The sequence below is a fragment of the Pundamilia nyererei genome, unplaced genomic scaffold (genome assembly GCF_000239375.1).
Source record: "Pundamilia nyererei isolate P.nyererei 1_Seehausen unplaced genomic scaffold, PunNye1.0 scaffold00296, whole genome shotgun sequence".
In the NCBI taxonomy this organism is placed as follows: domain Eukaryota; kingdom Metazoa; phylum Chordata; class Actinopteri; order Cichliformes; family Cichlidae; genus Pundamilia; species Pundamilia nyererei.
Window position 1 is genome coordinate 214576 of NW_005187697.1, and position 15790 is coordinate 230365.

General features: G+C 41.9%; 1 protein-coding gene across 5 annotated transcripts in view; it reads left to right on the top strand.

The window, feature by feature from the left end:
- The window catches only part of lrch1 (leucine-rich repeats and calponin homology (CH) domain containing 1), a 103627-nt gene that overhangs the window by 81023 nt on the left and 6814 nt on the right, over positions 1–15790 (top strand). For 3 of the 5 annotated variants that reach the window (XM_005751004.1, XM_005751006.1, XM_005751005.1), the window contains 4 exons: positions 7552–7661; positions 9025–9162; positions 9309–9386; positions 13499–15363. In XM_005751004.1, the coding sequence (XP_005751061.1) occupies positions 7552–7661; positions 9025–9162; positions 9309–9386; positions 13499–13783 (611 nt within the window). In that variant the 3' untranslated portion in view covers positions 13784–15363. Of the gene's footprint in view, positions 1–7551; positions 7662–9024; positions 9163–9308; positions 9387–13498; positions 15364–15790 lie in introns of those variants that run through there. The other 2 variants (XM_005751007.2, XM_005751008.2) reach the window with 1 other exon arrangement.

The following is a 15790-nucleotide window of genomic DNA, read 5'->3' on the forward strand; positions in this document are numbered from 1 at the left end:
GGAAACCCCATTATGACTATATAACTGTCAACTCTGACTTCACCACAGCCTTCAAACTTTCACAGCCATGAGTGCGCCATGAGTGCACACATCAGCTTCTCTCCATCTGAACAGCGTTGCTATAGTTTTGTATTTTTCATTACCTTTTTCAATTTTAGGTTTTCTTTTAGTTTAGTTTTGTTAGGTTCAGTTTTAGTGGTAACAAGGCTTTATACCTGTCAGAATAAGCATTATTGATACACATGTGAAGGTCCTTTAGTCCCAGTCATGACATGCTAACCATTCACAGCCTGGTTGTGCTGACAAAAAAGACTAAAACTAAAGGGAATTCCAGGATATTTTTGTATTTTTCTGTACTGTTTTTCTTTTCCAAGCTGTGCTTTTTACATTTTTATTTTTATTTCAAACCAAAATGTTTTCCCAACTGAGCTTTTAGTGCAATAATATAAGGGTGACCGTTTTAGCACACTGGAGGCTATCGAGGAGGCGCATCGCAGGTTGCAGAGAGATATTGAAAAACAGCGGCTGTGCTGTGGAAGCCATCCAGGCATGAAGACAATGGTGTTGAATGAGAGATCGGGTATGGTTTTTTATTTTTGATGAAGGAAATCTTGGAGCAGATTGTTCTCAATCTAGCTGTGATCCTCGATAATGCTCTGAGTCTTACGTTGTCCTTAGTGACAGGGAGGCGCTTGCCAGCGACGTTCTCTGCTGCCTCCACCACTCTCTGTAGCTGTTGGCATAGCAACTCTCACTGTGGAACTGTGTACCCCCCTTAATGTTGCTTCCTGTAGTTCTCACTTCTCAGTCCAGTGTACCAGCTCAAATTTTGGGGAAAAAAGTCTCAGCTATTTGGCAAATAACTGACAATATATTTATTAGTTTCAAACAAGTTTTTGATTTGTTCTTTCTCAAATATTTGTGTGGTCTGATAAATTTGTTGAGCACAGTACCTCAAAAAAAGAATTTGCCTGTTGTTCCTGCAGAAATATGTCACAAATAATTTTTATAATCTTTTAGAGTTAGCCTGAGTGGCGATTGTAAAAGAAAAAAGGAGTAAAGGAGCTGTGGCTTCCTTCAGTTTTCCTCCTCAGTTAAAGAAAAAGCAGTAATGTCTGATGATGTGGTGTTGGGCTGTCAGCAGGCATCTGAACATGCAGACATTTAAACTGCAAACACTGAGATTTAAGGTGAAGCTGAGTTTTTTATAAATTTCATTTATTTTTTAATCTTGACGACAGCGTTTTGGACAACCTTTTGACACAGAGGGTCTGAGTTTGTGTTCACCTGTGGTTTTAAGAAACTTTATTGTCATCTCATCAAGCTGCGACTCACTGGCTCCTCTCGTTGGTGCGAATGGGGACAGCAGCTTCCTTTCCTTTGAAATTCTGTCACAGCTTTCTCTTAATTTCTCTCGTCCACTGCCACTGTGTGTTTCTTTGCCTCAGACCACATGTTAGGGTGTTTCAGATTAGATGCTCTGCATGCACGCGCGCGTGCATACGTTTGTGTGTCGAAACAGCAGACTGTGATCAAAGACGAGCTTCACCGCACTCTGCTTTCATCTCCAGCTGTTCCCGTGTGTGTGTGGTGGCTGTGGACCAGCAGGCGCACGTGGTAGAAGTTAGAGCTGATGCCATGATTTGTGCGTGCGACTGCAGCTGGCTTGTGTAGAAGATCTAGAAGGTCTGAAATTTACATTTCTAAGAAAATAGCTATTGTAACAAACCAAGTGTTTTGTTGCTTCTATATAAGTGAGTGTGTTCTAATGACTGAGAATCATCAAATGCAGCTTGCTGATTCAAAGGAAAACTCCAGTGCCTTACAAACTGGGGTCTAGTAGTCTGACACCTTTGGCCCCACAGTGCAGGAACCACATGTGATCCACAGGTGGCTAACCTGGGGGGAAATTTGCCCACATGGGAGAAATGTGAGATTACGCAATGTGCACAACCGCGCAGTTCACTCACAGGTACCCACTGTTTGCCTGAACATGCGTGTTTGCTGGACTGAGTTTGATCTGGCAGTGTTCTAAAGAGCTTCTTGTCAGTCATACATAGCTTCCCCAGTCCTCAAGTGCTTTCATAAATGCTGAATGAGGTTGATTTTTGTGGAGGAAAGTCCATGATGGTCAGGGCAGACTTTTTGGCCATGGAAGTGATTGGAACGCCTAAATTCAGTGGTTTGAATGGGTGAGTGTAAGTTCTTGCACTGTAGTGTATAATATAGTGTATCTTGGCAAAGCTGTCTGCTCTGCTGCATATGCACTGAGCTGAGCACACTGAGTAAACCTGTTACTGGTGGACCTTACATCTTACTGAAGTTGTCCTTCTTGCACTTGAGCAAAATGAAAAAAATGTTATTATTAGGGTTTTTTAATGCGTTAATGCAAAGAATCCCAGCATTTGTTTTCACTTCTGTTCTCATACTTCACTCCAGAAGGAACAGTTCTGTTTTGTGTCGGCTTTGTCGTGACACTGCCTGCATGTGTTGTGAGTTGAAATGTCTTAAGTCTAACCATCACATGGCTTGCAGCATCAGAGACCGTATTAGGAAAGTCTGATACACACACACATACAATTGGAGATGTATGCGTCTGCGCATGTATGAAGTATCAATGAGTCTGGCTTTCGTGTGCGTCTATTTTCGGTTCCTATATTTTAAGCGTCAGATAATGGTCCCTAAAGGGGTATCCTACTTCCACTGGAATAGAGTCCAAGATAGTAGATGGATCACAGCCGTGTCATATTTTATTTATCTTCATCAGCACCAGTTTCAACTGTAGACCACAAAGTGTGGGCATGTTTTGCCTGGTTGTGACTTTAGGACAGGGTTCACACTTGGATTAACAGTCAAGTTTGGCTGGGTCATTTAGCTGTAATGTTTAAGGTTGGGTTAAAGGGGATGTGAAAATGCAGTGTGTCGAGGAAGGTGCTCACAGAGCTAGAAGCTATTTTTGTGCAGCCCAGAAGAGAGCTGCATTTTAGTCGTTTGGTCCATAAAAGGCTCTGATATATCGCGGCGACTCTTAGCTGTGAGCTGTTCACACACTCGCTGTAATAACTCTTGAATGTTCACAAATCTGTTACTAACCCTCAGAGACTCTTTAAACTTCACTTTCTCACCACTTTCAGTTTTTAAGTCTGACTCATTTTCATTTCACTCTTGTAACATTTTACATGTGTTTCCCTTTTGTGCCCTCGCTATATAAAAAACTTTTCGAGTGTACTGATGCTGAACTTAAAAGTACAGTGATTCGGTCTGTTGATGCTAACTTTCACACTGTAAGCTATCTGACTCGCGTCTTTGAGCTGCTGCGCTCTCAGTGTTTGCTGTTGTAAGGAGAGCATCATTAGTTATCTTTCAGTGGCTTCCTGAAACTCTTTTTGAAGCACAACATTTCTACACGAGCCCCTTATGTGTAAGCGTGATAAGATGGTGACTAATGGTCCGTAATGGGTTCAGGCCTCAGGGAGAATGACATCATGCTCCCATCGTCAGTGCGCCTGACCTCATTAGTGACCAATCATCACCTTGTGTGAGTGACTTCAAGTGCAGATGCATGCACAGACTGCGTGTGATCAGTCTTTGAATACTTGTCTTTTTAAACATGTAACTACCATCATTTTTAAAAACTATGTGCCGGTTTTAAAAATGGTTATGTAAACCATCAGAATCCATAAAAAATAATCAAAGGACATTTGGATTACTTGATGGAATTTACTGCAGGTTACACTAAAACATGTTTTGTTGCAAATGTGTATTTTTTCTTCCTCTTTATACATATGAAAATGACTTCTGATCTCATTTACACTGACTGAGGCAAAATGGAAAAGTGTTGTATGGTCAGACAAATCAAAAGTGGAACTAAAGAGGAGAGGAACCATCCGACTTGTTATCAGCAGTCAGTTCACAGGTGTGCATCTCTGATGGTACGATAGCAGCAGAAATGTATATACAGGTTTTAGAGCAAAGTCCTTCATATTTCAGCAAGACAATGCTAAACTGCAAGTATTACAGCAGCGTGGCTTCATAGTGGAGAATCTTTCACCAGTTACAATCTTTCCACACATTCTGAAACATAAAATACAACAAAGAAGCTGTTTAGCAGCTACAATCCTGTATCAGTCAGTCCAGCAGCTGCTCTCCTCAGTTCCCCAAATTTTATGGACTGTTGCTAAAATCCGATGTTACTACATATATGATGTGAATTGAGATGCTGCAGTGCGGTAAACCCAACTTTTTTGAGACCTGTTGCTGCCATCATATTCAAATTGAGCTCATATATTTTTTCTGTGTTATGCTATAAATAAAAGGATTTATGAGATTTGCATGTATTTGCATTGTTTTAATTTACATTTTGTACAGCGTCCCATCTTCTTTGGAATCGGGTTTATGTAATCAAAGGCCAGGAGCGTTTAATCAATTGTAATCAAAAAGGCAATCAGCCAGTCTTTGATAGTATACTAACCTGATTGGATACCCTTCAGATGTGAGCAGTTACTGTGTAACAGCCTGTTATATCAGCTCCTGCTGTTTTTTAACGATTCAATCATCCAAAGTCAATATTCATTGCTTTTTGTGTTTATCCTTGGAAAATGTGGTTACCTTTGCTTTTCAAGTCTTGTCTTGTCAAGCCTGCGTGTGTCTTTTTCATCTCATTTCACTCTCATTATTGGAGAATTGGCCTCAGTTCTACTGCCCAAGCCGAGGCCTGTAGTCCTGGAGGAGACGGCAGGGTTAAAAGATGGAGCTAAAGTGAGAACTAAGAGGAGGAAATATAAACTCTGTTCCGCCACAGTCATGGAGAATTTGAGGTCCTTGGGCAATAACATGGGCGTGCTTTGGTGAGCTGACGTTTCCACTGTACACTTTCACACTAGCTTCAGCCTGAACCAACACACTGTTTGGATCCCTCTGTCAGCTGATTCAGAGAGCATCCAGATGACTTATGGTGAATGATTATGGATAATAAATGGATCTCGACCACCTCTGTACCACTTAATGACAAGCAGCGGAGCCGTGGACATTATGAAAGATGGCTGCAGCCACCATGATGAAAGATGTTCCACACTTATTCTTCTTTGATTAATATTATTTATTTATTGCTTTTATTGTAAACACAGCCTGGGATGCTCTGTCAGTATTGCTGCAGTTTGTAGTCCAAATTCTGCTTAGATTGTGATAGTGTTTAATTTTTTATGTTACCAGTTACAAATCAGGAGGGTATTTGGAGGAAAACGCCAACAAGCAGGACTTTGAAAGCCCCCCCATGAAAAAAAAACCTTCAGAGAAGAGGCACAGAAACAAGATGCTACAGGCTCAGAATGTCCAGATGGCAGAGAGACAGAGAGATATTTAGAGAGAAGAGGAGGAAGATGATGAAGAGGAGGGAGTGTTGAGCAGCTTGTAGCATGACGTGACCCAGAATATAAACCGAGTGAGAGAAAACCGTTTGCCCTTCACCATATTCCCCTTCCTCTTCGTCTCAAACGGAGAGCTCAGGCCAACCAAATGATTTTTCGCACTAAGACGGTATTCCATTATCCTTTAGTGGACCCCAGCTCCTCCACCTGCTGTTTCACCAGAGGAACTAGGCTCCAAGGTCCAAGTAGATTATTTTACCAACTCAAAAAAAACGTCAACTTGATCAGTGGGTTTAGTCAAAGAGCTTCATTCAGTTCCAGAGGAATGTCAGTGTTGACAGTGCAGAGTTGAAATGTGGGTAAAACTGTTGAAAACATTCACACCCTGAAGCCCTCTCATCTTCTCCTCCTCAAAACATGAGATGACTCCCACTGAAAAGCCTGGAGCTCCCTCCTGTGGTCGCTCAGTGGAACTGCACATTCACAGGCAGTGTTCAGCTTCATTCAGCTGTAAGAGGCTGATGTATGCGTGTGGAAAATAGGACAGTGAAGAGGTGAATGATTCAGAGTTTAGCGGTGTGCCTTTCATGTGTGTGGGTGTGTAGGAAGAGACCAAGTGTGTTTCACACTCTGTCCTCCTACACACGCTAAATAAAAGTGGATCTCGTCATCTGCATTTCTAATCCGAGCTTCTCTTCACTTTCTGCTCCAATTGTTGATATTATTTAAATTGAAGCTGGAACAATCCAATCCCAGCAGCTGTTTTGATCTTTAATTTATGCTTTTAGTTGGTTTTTTTTTCAGGCAAAAGTAAAGCGACTCTGCAAATATTTACATATTTATTTTAATCTCCTCAAAAGAACGAAAGAGCCGCCATCTGTCTGCTATTTTTGAGGGTAAACTAAAGATCTGGTATGTGGGAATACATATATATGTATATGTGTGTGTATATGTGTGTGTGTGTGTGTGTGTGTATATATATATACATACATACATATACATATGTGTATATTGTTACATTTACTCTCCAGCAGAGAAGCTGGAGAGTAAATGTAACAAGGGTGGGGTGTTGATGGTGATTTGCTTTTTTGCTGAGAGGCAGCAGGACAGTAAGCAGACAAGAAACTTTAGAAGGACTGGTATCTGGGGCAGCAGCTGGCTGAGTCTGACTGAAGGGAACACATCCACCTGCCAGGCCCTCGAACACTCACTAATTAACACGTCTCTCATCTGTTTCATGTGTTTTTTGAGACACAAAAAGACAGTCACCTGTCTCCCTGCTTGAGCCTCAGCTCAGTAGGCCTGGTAACTATTGCCTGATTAATAGATCAGCACATTAAAAATCTGAGTGCCTGGAAGGTTTTTGACTCTTTTCCAGGCCTTGAAAGACCACAGCACATGAGAGACACAGAGGACTTAACGTTTAATAATCCATCTGTCTGGGCTTTTTTTCCCTCTACAAGCTGTTTATTGGAGCCCTAATTCCTCCTCACATGACGGCTCCTGTGACAGAGCGGGAGCGAGCAGCATGCTGAGCTCTGACTGCACGAGTGCATGTGAATGCTGTGCTTGTGTAAACTTTCCACAGAACAGTCTTTTTTTCCTCTCACGTCAGTTTGTGTCACACACTCATTCTGGGATGTTTGTCTGCATCAGGCTGCACAGTAGATGAACTGAAGTGCAGCACCACGGCCCAGTATTTAAAAAATGAACATTACTCTTAACTTTGAGTCATGCAAAGCTATTGTAGTAGTCCTAGGATACAAATATGGAGGTTTTTTTCTGTCCCCTTTCCCAGGTTTTGACAGACGTTCTTTTCTCCGTCGGTGCTCCAAAGTCTTTGTGGATTTTGATCCTGCTGTGTGATTTAGTTAGGAGTCTAAATTTGTGTTTTAAAGACCTGCTACTGCATTTTTAGTTTCAGTAGAATATTTAATATCTTGCAGTCTATCAGCTGCTTGAGAAGGTCTTTGCTCATTGTTTAAATGCACTGCTGGTATTTATTGTGGCATATGATTATTAGATTTCCCGCCTCCAGTGGCAGCTTTTCAGTCTCTGCTCATCACAGCAAATCTCTCCTTCCTCAGACGTCTGCTGTCCATGTTTTATCTCTAACTGGTACTAACTGTGTACTCCTGCAGATGCTTAATGTGTTATGTTCCATTTTCTTTTGTTGTTGCTGCAGTGTTCCTGCGGAGCCACAAGAGCCTGGAGTCTGTGGATCCTCAGTTCACCATGAGAAGAAAGATGGAGCAGCTGCGGGAGGAACTGGAGCTCATGGAGCAGCTGAGAGATGTGAGACAAGCTAATGTTCTTTTATTTTTTTATATTATTTGAGTGGGGGTGGGATGTTATAGATCTGATATGAGCTTATGTCAAACGTATCCAGCCTGCATGACTGAGGTTAAGCAGGTTTTCACCCTGGCCAGACTAAATATCTGTCTCCATAAAAGCCTTCATTGTATCTTAACTGCAGATTTGGATCATAAACCCGGAGCTCCTCTTCTGATTTAAAATCAGTCTGACGCTCTGCATGGAACCACAGGGTTTTGTTTGTTGTTTTGTTTTCTTAGCTCAGCATTTTATCAGCTCAGTGAAATCTCACTGAATGAAAATTGCAAAGATGTAAGAATATATGTTATATAATAATAATGATGATGATGGTAATAATATACAATTATATCTTTATATTTATGACAAGTGCATCAAATGACCTGGACGTTTTCTATAGGCATATATTTGTTTCTGTAAGCCACAGGTCTCAAACAAAAAATCAGACCGGAAAACACACTGAATAAATGCATTGAATGGCTTTGGAAAATTATGAAGAAGGGCATGAACTTTGGACTTTTAACTGTATCTTTAGTTTTACAACTTTTGCTACTGGTAAAGACCTCCCACATAGCCATTTATACTACACCAAAAGTAATAAAATGATAGATAAGCAATTAAATAACACAAAAGTTCCTGTTTTCTTACTACCCACTGTAGGTACGTGACAGATGGACAGTGTGCTACCAGAACTTTCTCTGTAAAAGAGTCGTGCTTACAGGTTTCCTTCATGCACTGCAGCAGTATGTCTTTGTGTAGATAAACTGAAACATGCTACTGAAATTGGGCTTGTTTTTGGCACTTTTAGTTTGGCCTCTTGGGATCAGAAAGGGCTGTATGTGGCCTGCATGTAAGCCAAATGTATGTTGGAATGTGATGTAACCAACAGACTTAAGGATGGTTGTAACTAGTTAACCTTTAAACTAAAGAAAACTTTAAAGCCTGCCAGCTGTCAGGGAAGTCCTGTTCTGTTTCTTTATGGTTCTTTTTTTTTTTCATGTGAAGGAACCCAGAGCTAAACTAATCTCCCACTTTGCTTTGTGTTTTGCCACACTGAATGTGATGCGTTCAGGTTTACTGTGACTCAGAGTTGTGCTATTTGGAGCACAAAAGAAAACACTCAAACATTCATTAACTGCATCTTTGAGCTTGACCCCATCAAAGCTACGGTTTTCGGGCAAATTCTGATTTTCAGTCATCTAAGTGAGTTTATGGAGGTTTGTTTTGGACGATATCATCAGGATGTCTGATTCTGTTTTCTCTCACTGTATGATACTGCGATCCAGTCCTTTTTACTCACACAAAGCTGCTTGCATTGTTTGCTCAGAGCATCGAGAGCAGACTGAAGGTCGTCCTTCCTGAAGACCTTGGTTCGTCTCTGATGGACGGCGTCGTGCTCTGCCATCTGGCCAATCACATTCGCCCACGCTCTGTCGCCAGCATCCACGTCCCCTCACCTGCAGTGGTACGTCTCACTGACAGTTGCAACCTTTGACCCTTCGCATAATCACTGGATGAGCGTTCAGTTTCCCAATATCCCCTTTAAAGTGTAAAAAATACAAAGTTGTGTTTCTAAGTGTAGCTCAGTAAGTTGCTATATTTGTCTTCCAGCCCAAACTCAGCATGGCCAAGTGTCGGAGGAATGTGGAGAACTTTCTGGATGCCTGTAGAAAAATAGGCGTACCAGAGGTAAGAAGTGCATCTTTGTACATTAATAACACCTTTACTAGAAGCCATGGCCTGTCTGAACTGGGGGCGGATTTCAAGTTGCATGACTTCCAAAACCTACTTAAAGTCTAATCAGTTATTACACACCCAGAGTCTGAGTCTGTCTGACGCTGCAGTTATCAGGTAATACCATGATGGCTACTGTGCAGCCCCACTGCTGCTGAAGGACATTTTCTAAGCCTGTGCTGGGATTTAAACCAGCAACCTCCAACCTGAAAACGCCCCCAGTTCTTCAGAGAAACTCCCAACTGAGTCCATTTCAGCCTGATTCAATGGGTTGTTGGCTTGTTGTTGACACAATAAGTCAAAAGAAGTGTCCTGCAAAAATCAGATCTCTTCAGCATTAGGGCTATGATTTTACTTTAATGACACTGTAGCATTGGCACCTTCCATTTCCTTGTAATTTATATCAGAAAGTGAGGTGAAAACTACAATTAAAGATTTTTGCCAGACACTAAATTATAAACCAGACATGGAAGGAAAGCTGATGGTTCTGTGTGTCTAAAAGCAACTTTTTGCAACGTCATCCTTGAGCAGTTAGAACTGATAACAGCATTGCATTATTTTTTTACCTTTATGCCACTGAACAATAAGTAGAGCAGTCTGACACAGGTTGAACCCAAATCTTACAAAAACTTGAAAACCACTCAGCTTTTTCCCACGGCTGGTTAAATATCCTTTCTGCCTCCTTTTTGTTCTTTTTGTCTTTTTTGGCTGTCTAATGGGGTCGTTTAACTTCAACAATGCTGACTCATCACCGCTGTCATCGCTGCCTGCAGCTTACAGCTTCCTCCATCATGACAGAAGTCAAAGTGGCAGCTCCAGTCTGGTGCAGAGCATGCTGGGCTGATGGTGTTTACTCCTTGTGCGTGAACACACTTGTAGAAGTTCAGATTTGACTTTCCACCTCTGCACTGATTTAAGGAGTGTTGTCCAGACTGAGAACATATGATGTTTCATGCAGGTTTTTGTTCATAGACCCTGTGTGGTGGATTCTGAAAATAAAAAATAATAATAACATAGATTTAAAGTGAAAGTTCAGCAGTGTGCACAGTGATGAGCTAGATGTTAAATGCACACTTGATGGTACTTTTTATAAAAAATAAAATCGCTTGAAACGCCTTAAAAATAAACGTAAACTATAGTGAGAATGTGAAGAGACAAACACTATGAAGTGTGTCTGTGTGTCGTGATACAGAGATGTCTGCCGAGTCCATATCAGCCTGGAGTAGGTTCCAGATACACTCTTGTGTAATATCTCTTTGAAACACAAGATGGTGCTCAGACCCTTTAGTGCAGAGGTGGGCAACTCCAGGCCTCGAGGGCAGGTTTTAGATTTCACCCTGGGTCAACACACCTCGATTAAATGATTAGTTCATTACTAGGCCTCTGGAGAACTACAAGACATGTTGAGGAGGTAATTTAGCCATTTGAATCAGCTGTGTTGGATCAAGGACACATCTAAAACCTGCAGGACACTGGCCCTCGAAGCCTGGAGTTGCCCACCCCTGCTTTAGTGGTATTGGCTCAATACCCCCTTGAGACATTCCAACATTTTTCAGGTTAGCCTTCAGCCTCGGGCAACAGTTTTTTTTCTAGTGACCAGATCGAAACTAGGTCACTAGAGAGAACTGTGTATTCCCTGACTGGTTTAGAAGTGGCTGCAGGCTGACATCAGCTGCAAACAGGGTGCTCTGAAACCCTTGTGATTGCTTTGTTTGCTGGTGGATGGCTGCAGTTGCCTTTAGATTGATGGAAGACACCAACCTGTCTGCCTTTTAGTCTTCAAATTCGAACCCAAAAACATTTGCCTTCAAAGTAAGAGTTGTGCCTTACCTCTGCAGCAGATGCATTTCAAAAGGAGCAGCTTTTATGTTACACTCTAGCAACCACTTGCCAACTTGTTGAAGAATACACATTCTTGTCTAGCAACCAGTGGATACCAGGGGGAATCACTAACTGGCCTTTTAGAATGAGGACTTAGGAACTGATTTCATGGCAACTGCCAGCAAACACATTTTTCCCTAGCAACTGAAAGCTGGGCAGATGGTCACTGACTGCTCTCTAGGTCTGTGACTGAGGTCTTAGTAACATGAAGTTACTAAGGTCAAATACCAAGATGGCATAAAAGTCAACTTTCAAGACTGCAACCTGTGGATAGCTACCCCAAAACCTTTTGTTAAAGTGCTGCCACCTTATGGTGAATGACTAAATTAAAGCCAGTAGCTGGTTAGCTTATGATAGCATAAAGACTGTACACAGATGACCTTTTTTTTCTGAGGAAAAACATCAGTTTGTCATTTTGGCAGCTGTTTCGTATGCATTTTGGGTCTCCATAGGAAACATATTTTTGTGCTTTCATTTTTTATTCAAATTATGTGAAGTTGAGTTTTGACACTCACGGTCTTCCTTATTATTAAGGCCGATTATACCTTATTAGGTTGAAAATAGCTCAGCATTTGAAATGCCGCTGTCTCTCCATTGTCCTTTGTCACTCAATCAAAATTAGGAGAGGGCAACATTTACAACATCTCAACTGCAAATAATTGTAGAAGAGAAAACTTAGGCTCGCTTTTGCTAGATTCCTATAATTTTACATAACAATAAATGTTTGAAATGTGTGCTGTGGAAATGAGATCATGGACAACTATAATGCAGCATTAGTCCAAAGACCTGGGTCATTACCAAGGTACTTATGTTTCCCAGCAGGCTGTGCAGAATTAAAGTCTACAGTCAGGAAAGAAAAGTAAACACAGAGGGGTACACCTGCTGTTACATCCCAGCACACCTATAGTTCAAGGCTACCTGGCAGGCGGACCTTGTTACCACTATACTCATCCAGGCTGGCTGTTTCTCCTTGTTTCCAGTTTTTATCTGTAGCTTCATACTGCAAAGCAAGATCAGTCTCAAGGAAAGCAAGAAAAACTACTCATTCTGCTTTTCTGCAGCTGTAGAAACAGAAAAAGACTGGCTTTAGAGGTAGAACTGCTACAGATCTAGAGTTGAGGTCACATTCACAGGCTCCATTTGCCAGTTTAAGAGAAACAGGAGTACGGATTTTTAACACGGTGCTGCTCAAGGGTGCAGGTTATTAGGGGAAATGCAAACATTAGATTGTTTTTTCTGCAATCTAGCATTAATGCAAAAAAGTAAACAGCAGCATGTGTGAGACATGTGTCAGGGTTAATTGGTTATTTTATTACACTTTATGATTGGTAGTTTGATTTTTTTTATTTGATGTTATGTTGATATCTGTGTGTTTGTTTTAGGTTTGTTTTTTTGCTCTCTTATCTGTTAGAAAATTTAAGTTCAAAGGTTTAACCTGCCTTGACCTTTTGACCTCCATCTCTGCTTGCTGGCTGTTTTCTGGCCTCTGTGTTCGCTAGCCGCCATTTAAGCTGCAGCCTGACTGCTTTACTAGTAACGCTTCTGCAAAGCTTCCCTGCGCTTACGTGCTAACAGCTTCTATGCTAATGCGCTGGCCTGCTGCACTGGCTCTCCCATTAGCCACCTCACCTCTTCATCACTGGACTGCTTACTGGGAGGACAAAGGGTTCTGCAGAGGTTCTGAGCCATCCTCTCAGTAAGCATCCCTCCTTCCCCTGCTTGCCTCACCACCAGCTCCTTCACTCTGTGACCTTTGACCTCGGTATCCATTGGTTAACCTTCTGCCTTCTTCTCTTTTTTACTTTCCGGCTGGATCGCACCACGTATCCCTCCTCCTTTCCCTTGTCTTCTTCTTCTCATCAACCTTCTTGCTTTTTGTGGAGAATATTTAACCTTTTTCTCATTTCTCAAACTTCAATCCATTTTTTTTATCTACACACTTATGTTTTCCTTCACTTGTTGCCTTTTTTCCTCCTCGTGTCTTTTACCTTTCCATCATATTCTCTCATTTGTTTCATCACACATTCCATTTTATTGCCCTATATTTCTCTTTCTTCTCTGTCCTACTTCATCTTTCCCATCTTTGCTCCCTTCATTCCTTCTCTTCCAACTTCTCCCACTATTTTTCCTCCTTCCTCATTCACTTCCTCATTTCTTCCCTCCTTTCTTCCTAATGGGGGCAACAGTCGTCCCTCTGCTCACCTTATGACATCATCCAGTGCCGCCTGCAGCCGGTTCGCACCACGGTTCGGGCGCTGGTTGCCTTGGATCCAGACAGGAAACGGGAGGAGGCAATCTCAGCTGCAAACCCCACTTCCCCTGGGGCATCAGAGACTCCCTTATTAGTTTCTGTAACCACTCAAACTCCGCCTCCTGCCTGGCAGATCTGGGACCTTATTGGTTCGAGCTTAGTTCACATCCTCTGCCTTGTTCTGCTCTTCGTGGCCTATAGTTGGACCGAGCTGACGTAACCGTGACACCTGCAAGCTCTGCCTTCTTTCTGCCCAGGCTCCTCCTCCTTATTTCTGCTGAATTTGTGTCACACGGGTGGGAAAAATTTCATTTGGCTCTAATCACTCATCTGTTATTATTTGGTCAGTGTTGCAGTAATTAAGTGTTAAATTGCATTCTGTGTGGTGCTAAAATAAGAAAGAGGAATACTTCCCATAAACATAGTGGTCGATGCAATGAGTCTTTTTTTGGAGTCACTGATGGTCAGCCAGTCACCAAATGTAACCATGGCGATCTGTCAAACAACAAGCTCAAATAAACACATAACAATCTAATTTCCTCACATAGAATCTATAATATTTCTATTATTTTTAATGAGCACCATCCCATGTGACACAAATGCAGCATCAGCATGAGTGGATGCCTCTTCTTTTATCCTCCTTTTATCCTTCTATGACGTCTTTGCAATAAACTGACACATAACAAAAGCAGGGCATGCAGAGTAATAGGTTATCTGAAGTCAATGATGTCTTATCAACATGTTGGCCAGCAGAGATAATCACATCTGTGCAGGACCGAGGGCTTATTGCTTTTCTCTGGGTCACGTCAGTCTGGGGTCTGAAACGGTTGAATTTCACTGAAATTTCTTGCAGAGGGAGTGAATATGCCAGTATTTGTACCACTTCCATAGCAGTGATCAGATTTTAATTTTGGATTAGTGGGCAGTATTTTGCAGCCTTTTGGAGGTCTAGTGGTGAACTGACTGGAAAAGAAGCTCTGAAATATTGTCTGAAAATATTTAAAAGGTGTGATCAAAGAGTTCTGGAAAGATCACTATAAAAATCCTAAACCATGCTGCATTTAAATTTGGCCCCCTCTTCACTTTCAACCTTATCGTCTATTCTTAGACAATTGCTATTTATAGGTTTCTCCCTGAAAGTCCTCTTAGGACCATTTGCTCTGTAAATACATTCACCACAGTTTTCAGACCAGTGAGAGCCCACATTACAATCTGTTTCAAACTTTCAAACCTTATTGCTGGTGATGACATTTAATGCTCTGACTAGAACTGAGCACTTCAGTTTAAGTCCACAGTTCCAAGGTCCAGAGGAGGCACTTCAGGTTTGAAGAGTGACGAGGAACATGCTGCATTTTTTTCTGAATTGTTCACATTGTTGAGCTTCATGTATTCATACCCCAGAATCAAATACTGAAACTTTCTGGGGCATTGAAGGGAGACTATATGGTGGAACCAGCCTTATTTTGTAGTGTGTACTAGCTAAATGCAGGAGTTCTTTGTCCACAGAAAGACTACCTTCACTTTGGTTTTCCTTAATGCAGCTTGTCCACTTGTCTTAAAAAAAAAAGAGAGAGAGAGAGACTAAATATATCAGTGGACGATCAGTCTTTGAACGCACTGGAGGAGATCCAGCACCCATTAGTGCAAGTGCACAGGGACAGAACAGGACTTCAGGGAAGGAGTCTAAAAATAGTCTGTACTGTGAAAGCGGTCCAGAGGTGCACAAGAAGATGAACTTGAAGTGGGGCCAAACTTAAAATGGGAGTGCTTTTTCTTTTTACATCTTTTACATAACGGGCGATCGTGGCTCAAGAGTTGGGAGTTTGCCTTGTAATTGGAAGGTTGCTGGTTCGAGCCCCGGCTTGGACAGTCTTGCTCGTTGTGTCCTTGGGCAAGACACTTCACCTGTTGCCTACTGGTGGTGATCAGAGGGCCCGGTGGCGCCAGTGTCCGGCAGCCTTGCCTCTGTCAGGGTGGCTGTGGCTACAATGTAGCTTGCCATCACCAGTGTGTGACTGTGTGTGTAAAGCGCTTTGGGGTCCTTAGGGACCAGTAAAGCACTATACAAATATAGGCCATTCACCATCTTTAAAAGCCTTTACCAGGTTTTTAACCTGCACTGGTGTGGTGGTTTACAGTGGGGCAAAAAAGTATTTAGTCAGCCACCGATTGTGCAAGTTCCCCCACTTAAAATGATGACAGAGGTCAGTAATTTGCACCAGAGGTA